The sequence below is a fragment of the Passer domesticus genome, chromosome 22, assembly GCF_036417665.1.
Source record: "Passer domesticus isolate bPasDom1 chromosome 22, bPasDom1.hap1, whole genome shotgun sequence".
Classification (NCBI taxonomy): Eukaryota; Metazoa; Chordata; class Aves; order Passeriformes; family Passeridae; genus Passer; species Passer domesticus.
In genome coordinates this window covers 3281835-3306712 of record NC_087495.1, presented here as the reverse complement: position 1 = coordinate 3306712, position 24878 = coordinate 3281835, and the positions used below count along the sequence as shown (strand labels likewise).

Below are 24878 nucleotides of genomic sequence, written 5' to 3'. Positions count from 1 at the left end.
GAGGTGAAGTATTACATAAAGTGGTGAATCTTCTTGGGGAGAAAGCTGGATTCCCCACAGTACATAAGGAATGCTACAGGAATATGGGTCACAGGAGTGTACAGCACTCACTGTCAGGGGCAGAAGGACTGTCCAGTCGCAGCTCCATTGGAATTTCCAGCTTGTTCTTCAGCATCAAGGCTGAGCGCACCGTTATCACCTTCCGGGCGCTCCCCTCCATGGTCACTTCAAACACCACACGAACTGGAGGCAATGAAGAAAACTGGAAGATATTTAAAAGCATTAAAAAGCTCAGGTAATGAATAGATCTAGAAGAGGGACACCTCCATTATGAAGCACTAACTGCTGGAGAAAAACTTGCCAACTGAGTCCAAGCATGTGCAACTCATCAGGTATAGAAATAGTTTCATAATGGTGGTTTATAATCCTGTACCTCCTCCTTAAAGCACAGTAAAATTATGAAAAAGCAATTCCACATACCACTAACTCCATTATCTTTCTCAAAATAATCCAAGTTCAAATTGGATTGCTCAAAAAGAGCAATACAGATTCTAAGAAAATAACTTTATACATCGTCTCACTATTACATTATTTAATAAATCCATGAAGTCTAAGCCTCATATAATTACCAACCACTCATCATTCCTATCTGTCAAAACTGAAAAATTAGTTGGAGCTTACTTAACACTTTGTTCACTCATAGCTGCCCTTCTGATGTGGTGTTTTACCTTCTACATTACACAAAGTCATTGCCACTTTGATCCTGAAAACAACATTTAGTATGTGTTTACATGCTAGAATTCATAGACTGGAATTTAAGACCCATTTTTCAAATATTTGTACTGGTGAGGAATGGTAAATCATAAATATTTGACAGTTCATTTTGTTAGCTTGAATTCTCTTTCCTTTCTACTGGAAAGGTTCTAGAAAGAAGGGAAAGCCAGTTCACTTGTGTAGAGTTTCCCTACTCTTACTTAAGTAGCTCTCAAAAAAATGAAAATATATACTCACGTAGACTTGTGGATGTATGATATTTGTTCTACTGATTGGGCTTCCAAGCTGAGAGGAGAGTAAACAAGAAGGTGAAAGTAGTTCAACTTTTAAAATACTGCTCTCAGCTTTAACACAGAACTTTACTACAGAAGAATAAATGTTCATCACTTTGTGTTTCTGATCTTCAGTACAGCTTGGAATCCTGTCAGAACTAGATTAGCAAAGCCTGTTTGTAACACTGCTTTGCAAAATACCTGAAGCTTAAGGAGGGTTTGTTGTAAAGAAAAAGTCTACAGGAGATGTTGCTGAACAGGAGTTCACATTAATTTATCATAATCTCATAATTTGCAACCTTTTCCTTCAATATTCAAATTACAGAGAGATGATCCTTTTTATGCTTCAATATAAAAACATCAGAAAATTCAAGTAAGAGACCACTGGCTCTTGTCAGCAGTATTAAATCAAATTTAATTCTGCTTTATATCAAAAAGATCTCAAACTCCTATTTGCCCGGTGCTCAACAACTTCCAGTAGCTAGTCTCAAAACAGTCTTGAAATCCACAAAACCATTTTTATCACTGAGCCTCCCCCTAATGCCAGCCTGCTGATTATTACAACTGCATTTCCCCTTCATGACAAGTATATTTTGTCTACAGAGCCACAGACTTAAAAACCAATCTCTACACTTACAGGAAATTGCCAGTGTTGTTTATTTTAAGCAAATTAAGGACATGAAAAGCATTCCTGCAATAAAAGAAATAAAAGTAGCTGCTGAAATGCTGGGCTGATTTAAAGCTCAGTCTCCACGAGTGCATGGCCTGTCACTAATACATTCATTCTGTCCCTGGAAGCTCTGCCTGCCAAGCACAGATTAACTGCTGACTGCTCTGGCTGTGCTTTGTTACACAGTTGGGAACCCAGCACCTCCAAGCTCTCCCAGTCCAGGCTAACTGGAAAGAGGCAATCTCATATAGCAGATGCTTTTAGATCAAAATCATTACTCCTAATATTCTAATATTATTATTATTCTAATACATTATAATGCATTATAATAATATTATATTTCGATCATAAAATTATCTATTATAATCTTCTAATATTATTAATATCCTAATATTATTTTAAAACACTCGAAATCAGAACTTACAGTAGAAGAGGAGGAATTCTTATCTGGCGCAGCATATCGGAAAAATGTCCCAACTTTGTCTACAGACACTGGACTCACTTCTTCCCAGCCATTTACTCTCACTTGCAACTGATGAATCCTTAGGTCATGTGTGTGCCTACCAGGTTAGAGCAAGTTAAATTACTATCAAGCATTATTATAGAGACTAAATACCAAAAGTTAAAACCACAAACATCCTCTGGATTCTATTTAAAGAATTTTACTGAAGCATTAAAAAATCTCAAGAGTTTTCCCATTTCATGGATAGATGGACCTGGTTTTATGTTTAATTACTCCACCTTTCCTAAGGAGCACACAGACACATAAGTGCGTTGCAAAAATAAAAGCGTGCTACACATTTGTTAACAAGCTCTAGTTCTTACCTCTGATAACAACCAACACTGCCCCAACAGCCCTTTAAAATAAACGATTTGTAACTGAGGCCCCCAAGTCCTTCTAAAAGCTGATAATGATCCAACTCACATATAGGAATAGCTGCCACAACAGCTGCTTTACCAGAGATACTATAATTCCATACAAGAGTATTAAAAATAGAAACTATACATTAACAATAGATTTTACAGAAATCCACTTTTAACGTGACACCTGCCAGTGCCCTCGCAACTGTGAAGCTGTGTGTTCCATATAGGAGACTGTGAGAACATCTCATGGCCTGGTCCCTTCACCTGTGTCTGAGTTTCCCTCTGGTTTCAAACTCAAACGGAACCTCTTCCCCAGTGATAACCTCCTGCCATTCACTGACATTATGGGCATCACCCAGCAACGTCCCGTTTTCCTCAGGAACAACACCTGGACTCCCACTATGAGACAGCGCAGCCCTGTGAAGAGAAGCACAGCATTTCACAAAATTACTACTTCCATTTGCAAGTGTGTCACTGCAGGACATGAAATAAAACAATACGCATGCTGGAACCTCCAGGGTAAAAAGAAGGGAAGCTTCTTTCCCGACTCCAACATTTATAGATTTTAAAAGTGACAGTGGATTGGAGGATGACAGTGCCACCTCTCCAATGACAGCAAAAGTCCATCAAATTTCTTCTCCTCCACAGAAGAATGTAAAACAATAATTATTTACATAAAACTGTGTGAGAAAGTTCATTACAAGAATGTAAACATCAGAAGGCTTAGAAGAACTTAGAAAAACAGGGTGACAGCATGTGCTTTTTAAGTCTGCCTCAGTTCACATTTACACCATGAATGTACTTGACTGGTTTCCACATTCTGCTAGGTCTCTTGGAAAAAAATCTTTTTTGTTTAATAATAAAACTATCTCTCTGTCAAAGAAGAGGCTCTCAACTGAGTAAAACTGGGAGCTGCCTACATGTGTCTGTGAAACAAAAGCACTGAAAACAACAGAGATTGGCTGATGTGGAGGAGGAGCCAGACAAATATGTCTGCAGTGATCCCCAAAGAGCTCCTTACCGGGTTGGGGTTGTAGTCAGGGTGGCAAACCAGAGAGTGCAGCCAGTGTGATTCCTCAGAGCAAAGGGGACGAACGGCTGCCTGCGCTTCGGGGTCTTCATTTCAGCTACAAAACAGAACACAGACTTGTCTGAACGCCCATGAGAAACCTTCGTCAGATGTGTGTGTGGGATGAGATACAATGCTGGAGAACCACAACCTGCACTAACTAAAACCAAAGAAACAGCACATCAGATTATCTACAAAGGTTTTACAATTAGTAACTACTACAGAAATGGTACAAAACTAACAGACATTCTTCCCCTACATCAATCCCCCTTGGAACTGAGCTTAATCTACATGTTCTTCTGTTTCTTTGTATGAAATCTTATAAAATACTATGCCTTCAGTTACACCTAACATGTAGAGTATCTAACTAAAAACCCAAGCATAATCAGAAACCTTTTATGTACATCCAAATGCTCATGAAATACTAAAAACACATTCACTTATAATTACAATTTAATGTGACAAATACAGGGTTAGCCAGTATACCCTTTAAAGGGACTTTTATTCTCAAAGCCTGAACAAGTAGAAATATTTTCCTAGACAGGATAAAGCCCACTGAAATATGGAAAATAATTTGAGAGCAAACAAAGACAATCTGGTTTTGTTAAAATGCTGGGATAGCAAAACACCAGAAGAAAATACTTCTCCCATGTTCAATTTTTCTAAGCACAAATTTCTAACATGCACACCAGTGCTACTCTCATCTTCCACACTTCAGTGCATGAAATCTGTGAAAATACTCACTGAGTTTGGACACAGAAAAACCCCTGCCAAAGCCCAGCAATTTACTTAAAAAGGAAGATAACTGGCTGCTACCTCAATACACAAGATCTTTAGCATGAGAGAAGTGGAAAGAAGGCACACACAATAAATCAGTTGCTTAAACAAAAGGTAAGACAGAAATCTCTTCCCCAGGCCTGATTTGAAGTCACTGCAAAAGTTTCCAGAGGCAAGCAGGGCTGGTGTGGGGAGGGCAGGAAAGTTTTTGAAGGAGTTTCAGATCATGACAGATGATTTTCTGTCAGATCAACAAATTCCTATGTACCCTCACATTGTCCATGGAGACTTAAATCTGATCTAAAGCTTACAGAGAAAGTTATTTCCAATTAAACAGCAAGAAGATTAAATCCTTGAAAATCAAAACTCTGATTTTTGCCAAAAGCAAATACATGTTTTTAGTGTTGAGTTTCAGTTTATATAATGTTTTGGCTAGCCCAGGTTCTACAAAATCAGACCAGAAGCCAAATGAACTTTTACTCTGGTGTTTAATCTATTGCCAATTTATCTTTGGAGACATCAGAAAAAGGATTTTTGGGACTATGGCCTGATTTTCAAAAGAAATGTAAAAAATTGCATTTTGAGACTACTGCCTGAAAAAAATATCATTACTAGGAAGATTTTTTAATAGTTAGTTTGGTTATTTAGCTGCAACCCCAACTAAAAGCCAAGCAATGAATATTAGATGTTTTGCTGCTTGTTTGATTTTAGGGGAAAAAAATCCCAGAAAATACTTCGTAAAAATAAATCCAAAATTTTCCATCTTGTTTTTTCTTTAAACTCAGAGAAAATATTTCTAATGGCACTCAAACAGGAAACAGATGTAGATTTCTAGAAAGTTTTCTGTCCTCCCATTCATTAACTTTTCTACAGGGCTATATATTTATGAAGTATGCTCTTTGTCTTCTATAATGTCAAAAAATCTTACTTTATCCTGAATGGTTTTGCCCAAAACCTGTCCTGTCAAATAGAACCCAAACAAATTAACAAATTATTTCTTGGGAATGCTTTATTTCCTCAGGCTTACTGAAAACAGCCTGTGCTTCTAAAGCATCTGGAAGTTTTAAGTATCCAAAGATGCTAAATTAGGTATAAATATGTATATTGAACATAATGGCAGATATTTTTAGAATATAAATTAAATATTGTGATATTATTATGCTATTTTTAATCCCACTGTACTGTCCCTCTAGAAGAGGGACACTGAACAGTCAAGAATTCACATAACCTTCCTCACAGTTTTCCTACATTGGGTTATAATTCTCCATTCATTCCTGAAGAACCCAGAGAACGACAGGATGAAATATTAAATTTAGCAGACTAAAAGAAAAGTAGCTGTTGCATTATTTGGCTTGAGGGTTTTTTGGTTTTCATTATTTTTAAATATAGAAGCCAATCTACCAGCAAGTCCCACATACAGCACAGTATTTATTGTGCAAGAGCCTTCCAAAGAAGCAAACCACCTTTTGGAGTCTGTGTGCTGTACAGTACCTCTAGCATAGATCTGATGCTCTAGGTTAGTCAAACTGGCTGTACTCCTAGTTCTAAGGTACACAAGAGGAAGGCCTGGCAGACAGGAAAGACAAAGTCAGCAGGTAAGAAAATCCACACAAATACAGGTAGATCTTCCCTTGCATGCAGAAGGGAAGGGACACATCATGCAATTATGAGTCTCTACTCATTTGCTTACACTAAGCTGGCATTTGAATTGATAAAATTCCCTCCAGAAGGAACTCTGGGAGAAAATAAGCTGAAAAGACCTGCCACATATCAAGAGCTATTACTCAGGTGATTACTTCACAAAGGAAACAGTAATTTTTCCAGAAACTAATTTATTTAGGTCTTTGGGGTACAGAAAGATCCTCTCTGAACTGTACACAGCCAAAAATCAACATTCTGACTTAAGTTAATGAGAGTCACTCATTAACTGAGAGTGGCAGACAGAAAGGAAACAGTGCAAAGCTCTTACTCAAAGCTGAGCACCCAGAAAGCTTTTTGTTTTTAAATAATTGAGCATAACTGAACAGAAAACAGCTTTTTTGTCTTTTTTTTTTTTTTTGCCAAACATATCTAACAAATCACTGCATTCTGTGAAGACAAAATACTTCTGTTTGCAATACATTAGACAGATGCTCTTGTGTGTCAGGTCTGTTCCAAATAAAGTGTGATTAATGACCAACATACTCTGCCCAAAACATGGGGGATCCACCGAAGAACCCATCCAGTCCTCTGAGCTGATTACATTCACCTCCTTGTCCTGTTTACAGTAATCTTCCATCCAGGACTGCTTGGTACATGTGTATTGCTCTAGAGGAATGTAAGCACAGACAGCCAATGTCTTCAAGGTGGCAGTAAACCAAGTCATTGAGAAGTGTGTTAAATTGCTCCCACTCAAGTTACTCCACTTTCACAGCAGAAGTTTGATTTCACTGCTTTTTCTCTGAGTCACATAAGTTAAAGACAAACAACAGCTCATAAAATCACAGCAGTGCCTTAAAAAAATCCCTAAGATTTTATTTAAAAAAAAAACTGTGGAATTTCATGTTGTTAAGATACTCCTATGTCAATCTAAGAGCCCTCCCTGCCAAGGCAGTTAACCTTAAATATTTTCATGTTAGAAGTACTTCCTAGGGGTTTTGTGGTTTACTTTATTTTAAGAGGCACAGACACATTCTTGTATAAATAACAATAAACCAATTGGGTCTTCTGGCACAATTTTAATCACAAACCAGCCTCACCACTTGTTATCACAGCTTTTAAAAAGCACCATCTTAGGAATTATTGATTTGCTTCTCCTCCTGCCACCTTGGCTCCCCCTCTTTCTGCCAACTCCCAGGTTCTCTTTGGGAGAGGAAGACCAACTAAGGCTTTTCTGTTACATCCACAAGCTCAGCTGCTGGCATTTTTTTTACTGTGCACACCAAATAATTCTGAATAAGCCAACAATGTTCCTGGGAAAGGCACACAATTGGAGCTCCAGAATGCAGAAGCTCACATGAAACTGGAGTTACTGATGAACAAAATATTTTGATTTCCAAATGTGGGTCATTGACAGCTCAGGTGCTCAGAGACTGAAGAACTGAAATAAGTAGCTCCCCACTACACCTGTCAATGTACTGAAAAATGATGAGCTTATCAAAATATTTTTAGGCTCTATGAAGTACAGAAAGCTTTAGATGAAAGCCTGTTTCTGATTAAAAAATAAATTTCAAATACCATACAAATTGGATGGAATTCATATGACCAGAGAAAGAATTCCTACTAACCTCTAACACATGCAGCTCATGTCTTTACATTTTCACACCATCTGACAGAACACAGGCTGCCTAACTACACACCTGGTACAGCACCCTGGAAAGCATGGAGGGACTTGGGCCAACCCCACTTCCTCCACGGGATGCCAGCAGCACTTTTAATTAGAGATGTCTGTCATTTTCAGTAGTGAAACCCAGAGTGCTGCTCTCAGGGAACATTCCCACATACCTATGAGAACAGAGGTGATGTTTATGTCCAGCCTGGGTCTGGCCTTCACCTCCAGCTTCAGGCGGGAAGGCTGCAGGCGGCTCGAGGCTTCTTGCTGCCAGGACACTGAGCATGGCCACGGCTCAATAAATGGCTCCCAGCCTGAGGGAAACACAAACCATCACCCTTGCTACACACATGGAGGCTACACACTGGAATGCTCTTTACATATTTAATAAAAGAAACTTTCATAATTAGATCCTTTACTTTTAATCTGTTTTCAAAATGAAGTCACAAGCCTATGGATTTAATTTAATACCTAATACAAATTTGGTCCAGCTCCTCCATTTACTCCATGTATTCTGTATGCAGGGTCTAGCAGAAATATTTTAGTTCCAATTTAAGCACTAGAAGGCAATTACTGCTCTATTTAAGCTAGCTGGAATTAAGCTCTCAAATAGCTTTGACAATTATTTTCACACAATTATACATTAAGTTGGTGATTATTCAGTATCTCAAAAGATCCAAGACTAGAAGCTATTAAAAAAACCACCCTACATATTTTTAAAAATAAAGTATTTTTTAAAACAAAAAAACCCCAAACTTTGTTATCGACAGATAATTCCTGAGTGCTTGTCAAAGTGATGTAACAGAAAATTTAGTTTCTAAGTTAAAAAATCCCACACAACTAGATAACTTCTTTTGTCAGCATCTGGCCTGTAACTTGTTCTTTTGTATCTAAAACATAAATTGTGATGGTCTTCTTATGCTAATCCTTTGTCTTCAGCCTAATCACCTGCCTGCACATGATTTTCCTTCCTGAAAAACGTAATAAACTGAATCCACCAAACAATTAAAGAGAAGAGAGAAGAAAATGCATAGCCAGCTTGTTATAAAACTTATTTTGCTGGATAACCATTTTATGCAATTCCATTTGAAAACCTGAGTGCCACTTTCATATCAGCCAAATCTCCACTTTCCACATCCCTCCAACTGATCTCAAAGCAGGATATCCTGTCTAGGATCACACTGTCTCACACACACAGTCCCAAAAGTCAACCTTCCCCTATTCCCTTAAAGGCATTTCATAGTGGGTAAACTTCAGGCTCCTGTAGTAGGAAAGGCTGTTTCCTAAACCTAAATAAGAAAACAGCCCCTAGGTGTTTCACCTGAAAGCTCACGGTTGTAGTAATCTCCAGAGAGGGTAAAATGAGCGTAGCCTTCAGGGCTGGTCCTCAAACGCTGGAGAAAATTCAAACCTGTGGGGGAAAAAAATAATAATTTAAACTAATGCAAAACAATCGAGCTTCCTGATTTTGTGAACTGTCAAGTAAGCAACGGAAGGTTTTGGCTTGTCTTTTAAACTGAAATGGTACAAAAAGCTTATCATAATACTCTTCCAATAACACTTGCAGACAGCCACACCTTACAATACAGAGCCTCCCTAGGATTCTGCTCAGTACAGATTTCATTTGTTATGTGATGTAAAAAAGGGGAAACCAGAATCTTAACCCTACAAAGACTGTAATCTTCTTAAAACCAAAACTTAAACTGAACAGAAATAAAGAAAAAGGAACCCCCAATATCCCACACCACATCCACCAAGACACTGTCAGTTGAAATTTGACAGGTCCTGACAAACAAGAGCAGGATGCTGAACACACCCAGAACTGACCATCATTTTTTGCCAATGCAGAACCAGATACTCACATGAAAAGGTTAATTCTGCCAGGGGAACATCACAGTCCATGCAGTCATCTATAAAGCAGATGCAAACACTTTCTGCCTTTATTTCCACTCCAGAGATGAACTGGAAAGGCAAAATCCCCTGGCTATCTCGACCAGAAGGCTGGGAAACTGATTTCAGAGGTTCAGCATTCTTAAACAACCAACTTGCTGCTTTTTTCAAGTCACCTTAGATAAAAGCAAACAACCAATCAAACATCACCTACTTTCTCAAAGACATGTACTTAGTAAAAATCATATAGAAGACAACTAACTCCCTCTCTCTTAAGAAAATATTCTCAGCAGTACTTGAATATGCTCTATTTTGTAACATAAATATGAGAAGATTACAAAAACATTGGTATATCCTAAGGGTAAGAAATGTGTCTGGAAGTTTGTAAATTTAATAAAAAACTGTAACATCATGCATGCCTGTATATAAAGTGGGAAGCATGATAGTGCTAAAGGAAAAAAGAATCACTTGTGGTAAAGCTTTGTTTTCTTTTCAGGTGCTGCATGTAGAACTACAAATATGATTTTAAAGGGAGAGATGAAAACACACACTCTCAAGAGGAACAGATGCGGAATAGAGAGAAATTGGTGCACTATAAAAATTACCAACCTGAACACAACTAAAACTCCCAAACAAAAATACACTCAAGCACCCCACACATGACATCCCAAAGGGCAGAAAGAATCCTTGGGGGCTGGATTTTACACAGTAGCAGAACAGGAAGGAGAATGTTTAGGACTACAGGCCAGCACAGAGCCAAAGATGTTCTAAAGAAGGAAACAGTGCCTGTGCACAGCCACCTGACAGTCTAAGGCTTTACTTAATTGCAATTAAGGTAATATGAACAACGTGCAAACCCCTGCTAAGAATGCCTGATGTTACCTTGGCAGATCAGAAGAGCTTTACGACAATCTTCCATGCTGAATCCCAGCTCCTGGAGGCGAGCCAGCTGGACTTCTGGAATTAATAGTTAACCGGGCATAAATCCTTGACAGTTATCTACTTATTTTCATTTCTAAAATCAAGATACAGCTGTATGAAAAATGGAGGTTTGTTTATTTAAGACTGCAACTGTAGCAAAAGCACATGATTCAGCCCTGCTTTTATGTTTTTTATGGCATCATCAGGACAATGCCATAATTGGGTAGTTCCAACCAACAAAGGGTCTTACACCATGAAGATCCCAACATCTTTTGTGTTAAGCATATAGATTAGCTTCACCTTGTAGAAACCTCCCTTGGATATAAGGAATGGCTTCACTCCAACAGTGAAAAACATACCAAGAACAGGATCCAGCACACGTTTGGATGCATCCCTGGTCTCAGGAGCCAAGGAGCTCTCGTGCCCCAGTGCAGAACTGGAGGGATCAGCAGCACTCCCAGCACTTGAGGCAGCCGAGTCAGGCAGAGCTGCACTTGTCTGTTGGGGAATTGACTTTGCAATTGCCAAGAAAAGCTGAACATCATTGTAGGACAGTCTGATATCCAGTGCTTGCAACTGAATCTAAATGAAAAATAAGAAAATAAGATTCACTTCCTTTTTCTAGACATTTTTCTTAAATACTTCAGATAGTAATAAAGCTTTTCCCAAGGGAAGACAAAATTTAGTGTTACAATCTGATCACTATGGTGTTTCAAAGATCCAATAATAAATTTATCAAACTTGTTATTATTTACCAACAACCAAAAGCATTACATCTCAGGGAAAAGAAGTTTTACTTTGATATAATGGTAAAAAAATCTTTAAATATAATTCCCCTCTAATATGTTCTAACAATTAGAAACAGAAAATACAGAAAAATATCATTTCCTTTCAGGTATTAGGAACTATCTAACACCATCAACCCACATAATCAGCCCATTTCTTTCCCCCACTATTAATCTCTGTAACATATCCTGTAAATCACTCTTTATTACCAGTAAGAGCATTTTCTACATGCTTCTTTCTTTTCTTTTTCCATTTCAGAGAAAAGTTACCTTACTCTCTTCTTATGCATTTGAAAGTCTTCTATTGAATCCTTGGGCATAAAAATATCTCTGCTAGTATTCTCTACTGCATGATTTTATTCAGGCCTCTGATATTACCTCTAGAATAGGAGGAAAATCTTCACTGTTGAAAGCATCCAGCAGTCCTGAACCACTCGGGTAGGAAGAATTCCCAATAAGTTCCATGTGAATCTGTACTGGATCAATAATTGACAGTGCAGTCTCCTGCTCATTTCCTAACCGGCACGAAAAAACCTAAAAATTGCAAATTATATTTTTAAAATTATGAACTGAGATAATAAGCCTGACAAGAAGTAGTAATATTTTGAGGCTACAGTCAAGTCTTACAATGTTTTAACAGAAACAATATAAAACTATGCTCAAAACTGCTGTAAAATGAGAGCATTTCATGAGAAACCAACAAACGTCAGAATGCATCTGTGGACTATTCCTTTTGTATATATATTTATAGTAAAGTATCTTCACAAACTCCTGCAATTTTCGATGTTATACAGAAGAAAATTTATTTTTCTTACCTCAATGCCAAACAAACTGCCAGAGAAAGGACGATCTAACAACTTGGGCTTGTAAGTGAGAACAGTCGTTCCCTTCAGAATAATTGCATTGGTATCAAAGCAGGACATGTCTTCAACAACCACAAATTCAGTTCCTTAACCAGAAAAAAGACAAATAACTAACAGGGCAGTTGGCAATATTGTTAAGGTGCTTTAGGCACTTGTAGCACGTTTCTTGATTTCCTGTCACCATAATATTTTCTGGAAAATCTCTTTGCCCAGGATTCTTCTCCTGGGAAGCTGAGAAGCCTCAGAGAAAAATGAAAACATGAATTATCTGATTTGCTTCTCCTGTGTTTTACTGCTTTGGAATGTGTTTGGACACTGTTTACCAACAGGTGCATGTTTGATTGGTTTCATGTGAATTGTTTTGACTTAATGACCAATCAGGGTCAGGCTGTGTTGGGACTCTGGAAGGAGTCATGAATTATCATTCTTTGTAACCTTCTGTCTGTGTCCTTTCTCTATTCTTTAGTATAGTTTAGTACAGCATTCTTTAATACGATATAATATCCTAAAATAATAAATTAACCTTCTAAGAACATGAAGTCAGATTCTTTTCCTTCCTCCTCCATCTGGAGACCCCAAAAATACCTTTAATGAACCTGCCTTTACACCAGCACACGGCTTTTAATGAGAAAAACTCCTACAAAAACATCAGAGAAGAGCACATTTACCTGTCACGTTAACCTTGACTTCCAGCTGCTTTTCTGCTGTCACAGGGAGGGAGGAACGTTTGGTAACCACCCCACTCTTGACAGCTTTGGGCAGAACAGCTGTGTCGCTGATGCAGGGGCGCTGCCGGCACGGGTGCGGATTCTCGCGCTTTCTGCTCTCTCCAGGAGTGCATAAAAAGTCATGAACCAGTAACAGCCAGTCAAATATCAGGAACACACGAAGGTTGTTCAGAACAACTGTGAAACTGGAGGAATCCTTAGTAGACCTTTTAAGAGGAGAGAATCACACAGGTGAACTTTACAACCTGTAAATGTTTAAAATCATGCTGACAACCATCAGTATCTATAAGACTCATATGGCATTTTATAGGTATACACTTGGTTTACAGTCTGGCCTTTAAAATACATACATACATTTATTTTTATATATATATATATATATTTAAGCAGACTGAAATTCAACAATTTCCTGTACCCACAGAACCCCAACAGATCTTAACTGCACAAATTCTAAGCCACAATGGTACAAGAAATGAATTGAAAAACTACATGACAGGAAATTTATACAAGCTCCTTTAACACACATTATCAAGATTAATTTTCAAAATCTCAAATTTTAAAACTGTTTTTTATTATCATTTTATGTCTGTTGGGTATCAAACCTAACATTCCATGTGTGAAACTCAGACCTGGCACAGAGATAAGAGGTACAATACGAATTTCCTCTGATACCCTGACACCATTTTGCAGCACAGGAAGCTGCTTTGTCATTCAGAAAAAATGTCAGCCTGCCTGAGCTCCCAGCATCCCATTCTGAAGGTCTGGCTAGGAGGGATAAAGTATTTGGCTTTGTGATCTGGAATACCAGTTACATTTGATCATGCTGACTGGAAAACCATCTAAGTGCTTAAATAGCATGAAACAATTTTCAATCCAGCACACTGTGAACTATAAAATCTCCAAAGAACTGTGATGCCTTAGTGGGGAGCAGCTCTGTCTGCACAGCTTCCAACAGCACAAGCCTATAACCCTCCCTGGCTCTCCAGGATATTTCAAGAGGCACCAGCCCAGTACAACACTATCAGAGTTCTGCCAGCCCTTGCATCTTCTGCCAAGGATGCTCTCACCACTAAAAACAGACCACATGCTGCTGCAGCTGAAATTTAAAATCACAACAGTTGGGAAGAAGATTCCTGAAACTCTCACTCATAAACCAGATTAGGCTGTACTGTGCAAACTCACTAACTGTGTCTAATCCAGCCGCCTACTGACTCAACAGTTCTGTGAAAACCATCTGGGGTTTTTTAGGGTGTATTTTTTAGTAAATCCCATTTTAGTTTTAATCAAATTGAAATGCTGGCTACTTTCTGAGCATATTTTTTAGGTACCTAAAACTGTAATGCAGCATCCAAATCTTATACAAAAAAATTTCTCTCAATTGCCAAGATTCTTTAGCTGGTTTTTATGAAAAATTGCCTCTAAAATTTTCTGCTGGACTAAAATAATCCACAATTCTTTTTCTACATTACTTCTGCAAGTGTTTCAGAAGTCATCATACTTATATAAGAGTGAGAAAGCTGAGCTTGGTCAGCAAATCAAATCAGAAGTGAAAGCAACATCTCAGTCATCTCACTTCACCCTCTTTTTAACATTCCAGAAAAAAACCACCATATACTGACATTATACTTTATATTCCAAATTTCAATAATAAATTAGATCAAAACAGGTAAGAAAAAACCAAACAGGGTAGGACAGAACATAGAAGGGAATACAGAGATTGTTTTTGAAGGAGGTGGTGTTTCTGTCTGTATTTGATGCTCTCAGTAAACCACGTGTGACACCTGCTGGGAAACAGCTTTTGTGCATCTTATATTAAAAATTCTACAAACTGGTTTTATGCACACATAAAAGTGATAGACCAGACTAATCAAGCTTTAAGCACTATTGATTTTAATAGGTCAAACCTTCATCTGATCCATTACGCATTCAAACCTAAATTTTATTGCAATAAGTGAAGAAGAAAAAAAGAAAACAACAACTCACAGAGAATTAATAACTGCAGATTTCAATCTATCAAGTACCACTGCTCACCCCAAACATGTCATCAGATTGAAATACAATGCCCCCAAGTACAATACAATAATACAGATGTATTAAAATCAGGATAATCCTGATTATGTCATTATTAAAAACAAACAAATCCCAGAATTACCAACCTGAAATGCAATTCAATCTGGATTGCTCCTGGGCTACTGGTGTTCTTTGATGACTGAAAGATGCAATTGAAGACATTTGGGGGGCCTGTAGCATATTTCTGTCCAGCATAACGAGTGTCAAAGGCCATCATGGAATGAGAGACCAGATTTACAGACTTTGTTCCATCTGAAGAGCTTTCAAAAAGCAACTTGGATTTCTTAAAATCAAACCTGGGAGAATAAAAAGCAAAACAACACACCAAGGAGACTTACAGTTTATTTATTCCTTGGAGTCACGTCTTTTACAAATATGGCACACTGCTGAAATGTTTCATTTAGGTATTTTCTAAAACTACAATCACGCCCCACATCATAGAGAAAGAAAATAGATCTGTACTAAATGTAATCATATTTTCCACTGATACAAAGCCTTCTGCATTTTAAAAACCCAACAAGCCAACATAGCAGAAATCTGCTTTTTTAACCTTCCCTCATTTTGCTTTCTTAATTAAATTACTTTTGGGCAACTACTGATTGCTGGACTGTTATTTCAAGGATGAGTGGAAAGACAGACCATATCTTTTGAACAGTGTCATTCCCTTTCATCTTTCAGAGCAGCTTAAACTCTCAGTTTGGACTCTAATTAAAAAGTTCCATTTCCCTCCATTATTATATTGTAATTCCACATATTATTTTAATTCTTGTCCTGTATCTTTCACATGAGCACAGTATTTAGGACAAGGTATTCAGTAAGAGAAGAACATTCTTACCTGGCTAAAGAGCTGCATCCATCTTTTCCCTTTGGATCCATCAGCTCCAGGCTCACATTAACCATGTCAATGAGGAATGACATGGAAGTATACACTTCTCCACTCAAAACTGTCTGAAAGTGGAAAACACCAACATTCTTTTTCAGAGCATCTGTTTAACTTTGATCTCTGAATTAACCTGTATTTCAGAAAAATGTAAGCAGATTTTGTGTGGAACCCTTCTTCAAATGGCTTCATCAGTGGTTTCATTAACCATTACTGGGGAAATGTTACATCTCACAACACTGTGGCCTTTAACTTGAAAATAACCATTAATCCACTCTCACAGTACAGGTCTAGAGCTTCTTTGTCCTTAAAACATTGCTGCCATCAGCAAAATCAGCAACCCCCCTGTAGCTATGATATTTTATGAAAAATCCTCTGCTAGGATTTTTCCCATCCTGAGGAGCTGAGAGCCTCAGGAAAGAAATGTAAACAATAACTATCTGCTGCTGTGGAATGTAAGAGGTGCATCTTCCATTGGTCCATGTAGATTGTTTCAACTGATGACCAATCACAGCCACCTGTGCCAAGGCTGTGAGCAGTCACAGGATTTTGTTATGCATTCTATTCTATTCTATTCTTGGTCTTTGTAGCCTTCTGATCACCTTCTCTCTCTGTTCTTTTAGTATAGTTTTAATGTAGTACTTTAATGCAATATATAACATAATAAATCAGCCTTCTGAGAAAAATGGAGTCAAGCCTCGTGTCCCCACACTTAGAACATCCACCACAACACCCCCCCCCCCCCAGACATTTCAAGAGAATTTCAGCTGCACACAGATCCTTACAAGAATTCTTGGATCCTGCAAGTCATAAGGGCGCATGAACTCCTCGATGGGCTCGCCGAGGTTGTTCTCCAGCAGCCCACGGATCAGCTTGTACTTGTTCAGATCCAGAGAGCAGTGCACTGAGGACAGGTTGCCATGGATTGAAATGTCTGCCACAGCGTGACTCAGCTCTCTGCAACAAAGAGGAAAAGAGAAAACCTCAGTGCTTCCAGGAGCTCCAACACAGCAGGCAAGACCTTTAGGGTACAACAAAAGGCACCTAAAACACTGTTCTAGGTGACAGCACAAAGTGACCCTGTTTAAACTCACTTGTCCAAATTTCTCTCTACTTTTAACTTCAGTCTGAAGGGTTCTGTCAGCAGGCTCCCTCCTGTCTGCCTCACCAAGTAGGAAGGAAAGCTCAAATCTGCACTGGTATCTTCCACAGCCTTGGAATACTCTCTCTGGTACCTTTCGGCAGCAAAGATGTCCATGTCCTGCAGATCAACTACAATGCAGTCTAAGAGGCAGATGTGATCCTCTGCAAGCACACAGGAGATAACACATTAAGGAAGAAAAACAGAAGCTGTGCAAAACCTACTTTTAAAAAGAAATTTAATTTAGTTTTGATTTTATTCCGCATTTTTTTTAATTCATGTTCATCAGTATCTGTAACTAGCAGATACCAAGCTCATTCACAGGTCAATCTAAATTCCTAATCAGGAGACCAAGTATGTGTGCAATATGCATCTCAAAACACCCAATTTGCAGGACTGTTCTTCCAGAAATTGAACTACAACTCCCTAATCCTTTAAGCTGCAAAAAAATCAGCCTTAAAGCTCAGAAGTGATTTATTCTCCCATGTACAATCTTCAGCCCCAGAGCCTCATACATTTCAGTGTCACATATATCACTGTACTGTTTCACAAGGCAAAAGAAGCTCCATGGGGTTCCTGTGGCTCTCACATACCTGGGCTCTCAGGGTTTGGGACAACAGGCAGCTTTGATGGCTGCCCTTGCTGCTTACTCGATGTGCTCCCTGCAGGATCATTCTTCAGCCTAGAAATGTTTGTTCCTGATGATTTTTTCATGACCAATCCTTCCATTGCTAATTTGGACTCATCAGCACTTGTTTTCTTCATGCTATGTTTTGGGGTTCCCATAGGAGAAGAAAATTGAACTGAATCCTGCTAATGAAAGAAATTTTGTAATTAACATTAGATTTTTGACTTAAATCCTACGGAACCAACGCATCAACATACAAGCTGCAAGAAATCACTAAAATGCCATTATATTCTGCTGTAGAAAGTATGTTACTGGAATGCCAGCATCCTCTGCTGTAGAAAAATGGCCAGACTTTCCTCCTATAGCCTTAGCATGAGATGAGAGCATTTTCTTTGTAAAAAAAGTTCATTTCAGCAACCTTCCTCAAAAAGGTGTAGAATCTTTTCAATGAGAAATTAATTCAAAAGCAGAGGGTTTTGCATAAAACCAAAATACTCTCATGTAAATGAAATTAATAGCAAAATGGAGGGGTAAGACTGTGACAGTATTAAACATTTCTGCAGATAAAGACTGTTAAATATTTAAATCTGTTTTTCAGGTGATGAAAAAAATATATGCCATTATTTCTGCAAAATCATGTCAGCAACTTCATATTTTATTACAATATGTGAACTAACACTTCTACCCATGCACATTTTATGCCCTTTAAATACTTCAGCTGTCACACCAAAATGTGTCCCAAAATTCTCCTTCAGTTTAAGGCTGGATAAATGCCTACACTTAGTGGTAAATTCCTCCCAGGTGAAAAAAGAAAAATTCATTTATATTGATGTAAAACATTTTAGACATTTCCCAACCACCACATATCCAGTGGAAATCCATGAGCTGTCTTACATCAAAAACCTGCAAATTTCACTATAAAAACAGTCATATCAACATTTGAAATTTCTTTTCCCAAAAATCCTGCCTGACCAATCTGACAGCCTTCTGTGATGGAATGGCCCCAACCACTCTGTGATCTGTCTGGTGGAAGAGGTTTATGCACCACCTTCATAGCCCAAAGGCAGTTTGGGGATCATCTGTCAATCACTGCAATTAATTAACCTCGTGTTCCACATGCAGGCAGCAATCATCTTGAGTGATTTACTCAGCCCTTACTCCAAGATTGCTCACTTTGCCCCTGACTCCTGTATTGTTACTATCATTTCCCATCTTCCTTCTGTATCCAGTTTCTGATGTCACATCAATATCTACCATAAACTTCTCTTTTTGGTTTTAATTATTAGTATTTTCTTGCCTTACATGGTTTTTAAATATTAGAAAAATATGGAAAAATTAATTGTAAACACAACCAAAGATTTTAAGAAAAAAAATTGAGGACATGAACATCCAACTTCATACTGTAAAGAAAAGACTGAAAAGTACATGCAAAGGAAAATCATCACATCATCTATAAATCTATGAATTTATGCAATTAAATCCAAATTAGCAGCTCCTCAGACATGCATAAAGAGCACACCACAAAAAGTCTACATCCAATTCTTATAGAATTCAGCAAAACCTTTAGAAGAGAAATATCATTTTTAATAAATGAAGTAGCTTTTTAAATGCTAAATTCCAGAAGAATGCTTTCTTTTTTACAGAATGAATGAGGAGCACCTGAACACTGCCATAAGGATGTGAAATACCTCAAATAAAACAGGATCCTTGTATGCATTGCCTTGTAAAATCCGATCCTCAAAAATAAACACAGGACAGAGGAAAAATGAAAACAAAACCAACAAAAAAAGCCAAACCCCACCTAATTCCATTTCAAACACCTACATTTCTACAGTGCTATATAACACAGTATTTTTAGGCTGAAATAAAATTATGGTGCACATTTTCTTTAACTTATAATGTTAATTTGTGAGTCTACTTCTTACAAAGCTGTACTTGTATCACACACTACACTGCAGGAAACAACCCAACAGCAGAGTCCACTACAGGAGAGACACAGGCAGGTACCAGCCAGGTGAAGGCAACACACACCACAAATCCACTGCAGCAATTTAGTCCATCTAACTTCTCATCTCTTCAAAATGGGATTAGAGGGCTCACCAGACAACCCCCTGTTTTGTTGAATGAGTTAGATACAGAAAGCCATCCAAGATGGATCTTCCTTCTCCCAAATTTTGTGGCTGCATCTCTCAAGAGCAGCACCAGCTACTCCTGTCCTGTGCTTTGCCACGTGACAGCCACTGGAAACCTTTCCCATGGATTCACCTCATCAAAGCAACTACACACACTCAGTTTCACTGAGAGCAGAAAAAAAATAAACCCAATTCTGTTCTCCAGTGTGTTAGAGCAAGTCCCAGGCAACACAGACTCCTGTTTTCTGCTGTTCACACTGTGGAATTTTGAGTGGTAAACAACTGGAGTAACAAAGAAGGGTGAGCTGAAAGCCCATCCTGTCCCACATTCAGGGTCCTGACTCCTCACCAGAGCAGCTGGAGTGAGTTCAGCCTCCTTTACTCCCTCTGCTCTCTCCAAACACTCAGTTCAGTCTCCCCTCTGCCCCAAGCTCGGGACAGGAAGGGCAGCACAGCACAATCCATATGAGCACATCTGTAAGATTTGCCTGCACACTAGCACAGATTCTCACTAATAGAACCATAAAGTCTATATATAAAGTAAAATTTAAGAATCATTTAAAATTTTGATTTAGAAATAAACCACACAAGAACTAGCAAAACTGCAAGCTGCTAAATTAAGAAGCAATGTTCCTACCTTGTTCTTTAATGAAAAGGTACCAGGCATTCCTGCAAACAGGAATTTGTTCTTGACTTTCAGCTTTCCCAGATTAGCTACAATGAGACTGTTGGACTTGGAGCTCTCAGGTATAAGCAGAACAGGAGCCCCAGCCTCAATATCAAGAAGAACTCGGGAAGCTCGCTGGGCTTTATCTCTCACCTGGAAAGAGCAAAAACGCATTAAAAAAATAATCACAAAAATTGCAGGAAGCAGGTGATTATTTTCCACTGATTAGTACTGAACTCAGGATCATTACCCCTTGATTTACAAAATTAAGGTATGGTAAGAGTTTATAGCAAACAAAAACAACAAAACAACCAACTAAAACCCCTCAAACTCTTGTTTTAGGCAGAGAATAAAGGGTCATTTACAAAGTATTTTGACCTAAACAGGAAAAACCTGTGCAAGAGGTGCAGCACTCAGGAGTGACACACTCTTTCAGCCCTGAACTAAGAGTGAGGACACTATTCAGCTCACCACATAACAAATTACTTAAGAAAAATTATATGCAAAAAGCAAAACCCCATTATTTAGAACAGATGTTTCAAAATCAGATTCAAACTTCTCACCTGATGCACAATGAAGCATTTTAATAGCCAAGCATTCACTGTCTTCCCTTCAATTATGAGAAGCTTATTTTAAAAGAAGACTATTGACTCTATTAATTACTCCCACACTGGGTCATGTGGTCTATGGCTGTCCTGATTATTGTAACACTACCATGTCCTATACACTCTATTTTGATATACTCTTACCTTGCTCTACAATCTCTATATTCAGACATTCTACCATGCAGAAGTTCTGATGGTCTCAGACTACCAGCCATCAAACTAAATCAGAGGCACACACCTGAGTGGAACAGAACTTCTCACTTGGTTCTCCTAATTCAGGTATTATTAACTTATGAACAGTGGAGAATAAGACAAGGTAACACCTTGACCCTTTCTCTCCAGTGCATCCTGCAGAAACCAGGTGCTGAAGTTTTAAGGAATGTGTACATTTGGTATTCTGCACTTTCAAACAGCAGCAGGATCATCCTAATTAAGTTCTCTTGACTACAAGATGAGCATGAGAAATCTCTACTGTTGTCATGCTCTTCTAAAGTTCTTCTAAGCCTTCTGATGTTTACATTTTTGTAATGGAGTTTCTCATGCACTTTTCATGCAAATAATGATTGTTTTGCATTCCTTTCTGGAGGAAGAGAGAATTGATGGACTGTTGGTTTGACCAGTGTGGTGGGAGAGGTGGCAATTTCATCCTGCAATCCATGGTCACTTCTGGAATTCTATAAATATCGAGGTCTGGAAATAAACCTGCCCTTTTTTGCCTTGGACATCTCAGCGTGTGAGTGTCGTTCATTTGGTGTCCCTTTGCGACACTCTACCAACAGCAAAACTCTAAAACCTCCCACATTTCAACTCACTTGAGTGATACAATAACATAAATTATGGGAAAGGATAGAAAAAAGACCCAGACATACTGTTTGTCCTTCAATTGCTGCTCTCTGCCTCCCCAGGACATCTTGGAGCTGAGTAAAATGCTGGATGAAAGAAACCACCTCGGCCTGGAAGCGCTGCGTGTGCACGTACTGGACAGAGGCCATCCTCAGGGTGACACAGATGTCACAATCCCGCTGCAGCAGCGGGTCTGGCCTCCCGTACCTGTGAGAAGGGTGGAAAGGAAAATTTACCAATCTTAGTTACATTTTAGAAGCAGCACTGTGGCATTCACATTCTCTGAACATGATCCTTCGCCCAGAGTTTTTCTCCTGGGAAGCTGAAAGGCAGTGAGAGGCCTCAGAGAAAAGGAAAACAACTCTTATCTCATTTGCTTCTCCTGTGTTGTGCTCATGTGGAATGTGGTTGGAGATTGTTTCACTGCATTCTGCTGTGAGTTGTTTTGGCTCATTGGCCAATCAGGGCCAGGCTGTGTCAGGACTCTGGAAAGAGTCACGACTTTTCCTTATTATCTTTTTAGCATTCAGTAAGTGTCCTTTCTGTAGTATAGTATAGTACTCTAGAATTATATAGTATATAATATATAGAAATATAGTATTCTACTGTAGAACAGTATAGTACTATTTATTATATAGTATAATAAAGTAATAAATTAGCCTTCTGAGAACATGAAGTCAGATGCATCGTTCTTCCCTGCCACAGGGCTCACTGTGCATTTACAATACTGAACTGGACATTTTGCTGCATTCAAAATACTAATATAGAGGATTTAACTAATGTTCACAGCATGTAATTAACACTATTTCAGTTGCAGACATGAAGTATTTGTTTTGTATTAATTACTTGATACTAAATTTTGTACATTTAAGTGGTGATGAGTTTTAATTAAACAAATAGAAATATTCTGCATTTGGAATGTATCTTTAATCTCTGCATATCAGTTAGACCTTTGGTGATTTTATATCACAACAGTGGCATTTAAGGTAACTACTCCACTGCAGGATAATGTATACATTCAATTCTGAACCAGTGTGCTGTCATATTTGAAATTAATTCCATAACATTACTTGGATAATTTCTAATCTGATGAATTGGAAAAACAGGAAACATCACAAGATAAGACCTATTCCTTAAAACACAACAAAGAAATTCCAATTGGCATTACGATAAAAGCAAACCCCTTATTCCAAAATCAAGAAGCAATGGAAAATCTATTTCATCAGTTGAAAACCTCTTCCAACTTTAAAAAAAGAAACATGTTAGCTAGGAACAAACTGCCATGTAAATACTTTCAAGAACACCTTTAGAGGTAAATAAAAAACTACTTTTCCTTTTCTGTTTCTTCATACATTGCAAGACAAAGATAAGTTAAAAATTAAGTTTAAAACTGAAAATATTCCAAGTCCCACTTAAGACCCAAGAGGCCAAAGCAGAATCATGCAGCCCTGACAGTTGTGGGCTTGGGTTTTCTGGGTTTGTTCAACTTTTCGGGATTTTTTGGGGAGGGTTGAAAGCTAATGGAGTACAAGCTAATATTGAGTAACGGAAAGTTTAAACTCATACTTAAAGATTTGAAAAATGAGTGCCTCTTCACCACTTGTAGTGAAACGTTCTCTGTAAAATTCTCCATGAGATGTAAGATCACTTAAGGAAAGACTTCCAATACTTCCCTGCAAGGCTAAATCTCCCTCTGGAAAACAAAGGACAGACAATCAGGATCCTCAAACACAAATCAGTTATTAAAATTACTAAACCCCAAACGTTTCTGTTAGTGGGATAGCCTCACTACAAGGAATTAAATAAATCAATTCAATTAAACATTAAACCTCATGTTCAAAGAAAATCATGTGTTTCTACTACAAAGATTGTATTAACCCACACATTACTCTAGGCTTTACACACATCATGTGATCACACCACTTTTATTTATGAAGCTTGGATACAACTACATTTTTTCCTCTAGAACAGTAATAAAAACTATTGTTCTGCTCTGTGAAAGCAAAGTATTAAAATCACAGCCAATCACAGCTAAAATGATGAAAGGTTTGACAACTGGGAGGGATGCCATGATTTCAATAAACCCTAAAAAAACAAAGGAAGAAGCAGTGGGAGGAGAATGTACATTTTGTCCAGAAAAAAACACAGAAAGCCCAATGAGCACCAAAAGAAAAACATTTAAAATCATAATTCCAGTGCACATTTTACTCATGTGCACTCATTTTATTTCAAGCTGCAAACAACCTGAGCCCTTCAATCTACTCACCCATCACTTGCAAGTGAGCTGCAAGTTTTGCCACACTGGCTTTAGCAAGCTCACTGGTTGCCTTATTCAGGACTAAGGATAAAGAATGGACCTGGTCAAATAAAACAGAAAGAAATTGCTATGAAAAACATGACTTCGGAGCTTGAACATCTTGTTTAGCTTTTTTCCAAGGCAACTGCACTGTAACACACGAATGGCAAACAACAATTATCTGACTGGAGACACTGAAGGAGAGCAACATTTTTACTGCCTTGTTTGCACATTAATGGGTCTCCCAAACAATTCAGAATGATCAGACCAAGAACAAATCCCAGCACTGTTACCTTCATCCTCTCTTTTGTCACATGTAAGTTAGACTGCAGGGCCTCTAGGCAAAGACTGTATTATATACACATACCACATGTGTTTTTCAAAAAACACATGTTTATACATATAGATATATAAACATATCTGGATATATATTTATAAAATATAGACTTTTTGCATACATAAACTCCACAGTACCTAGAACAGCACAGTGCCAACTGCAGCATGTTAGGTCTTTAATATTGAAGCAACCTTTTCATTCAAGAGAGGATCACAGAGGAAGGGAGCCAAGCATTTTGCAAATGTTCTGCTTTTCTATAACTCCTATTTTTTTAAACTACATCTACATACATTTTAATTCTGCTTCTGCATTTGTGTACACTCCCCACCAGAAGATAAAACACACGCTGTAAATGT

The 24878-nt window shown here is 38.1% G+C and overlaps 1 protein-coding gene across 5 annotated transcripts in view; it reads right to left on the bottom strand.

Moving 5' to 3' along the window:
• Positions 1–24878, bottom strand: part of VPS13D (vacuolar protein sorting 13 homolog D) — a 97781-nt gene that overhangs the window by 54047 nt on the left and 18856 nt on the right. For 2 of the 5 annotated variants that reach the window (XM_064397135.1, XM_064397136.1), the window contains exons 22-45: positions 24156–24246; positions 23456–23582; positions 21916–22096; positions 20412–20594; positions 17608–17827; positions 16968–17178; positions 16659–16830; positions 15829–15941; positions 15080–15289; positions 12864–13129; positions 12148–12281; positions 11711–11866; positions 10907–11129; positions 10509–10583; positions 9599–9802; positions 9058–9147; positions 7910–8050; positions 6611–6733; positions 5918–5992; positions 3602–3707; positions 2845–2997; positions 2141–2276; positions 1012–1059; positions 112–262 (exon numbers count right to left, since the gene is read on the bottom strand). In XM_064397135.1, the coding sequence (XP_064253205.1) occupies positions 112–262; positions 1012–1059; positions 2141–2276; positions 2845–2997; positions 3602–3707; positions 5918–5992; positions 6611–6733; positions 7910–8050; positions 9058–9147; positions 9599–9802; positions 10509–10583; positions 10907–11129; positions 11711–11866; positions 12148–12281; positions 12864–13129; positions 15080–15289; positions 15829–15941; positions 16659–16830; positions 16968–17178; positions 17608–17827; positions 20412–20594; positions 21916–22096; positions 23456–23582; positions 24156–24246 (3589 nt within the window). The remainder of the gene's footprint in view (positions 1–111; positions 263–1011; positions 1060–2140; positions 2277–2844; positions 2998–3601; positions 3708–5917; positions 5993–6610; positions 6734–7909; positions 8051–9057; positions 9148–9598; positions 9803–10508; positions 10584–10906; positions 11130–11710; positions 11867–12147; positions 12282–12863; positions 13130–15079; positions 15290–15828; positions 15942–16658; positions 16831–16967; positions 17179–17607; positions 17828–20411; positions 20595–21915; positions 22097–23455; positions 23583–24155; positions 24247–24878) is intronic. The other 3 variants (XM_064397137.1, XM_064397138.1, XM_064397140.1) reach the window with 3 other exon arrangements.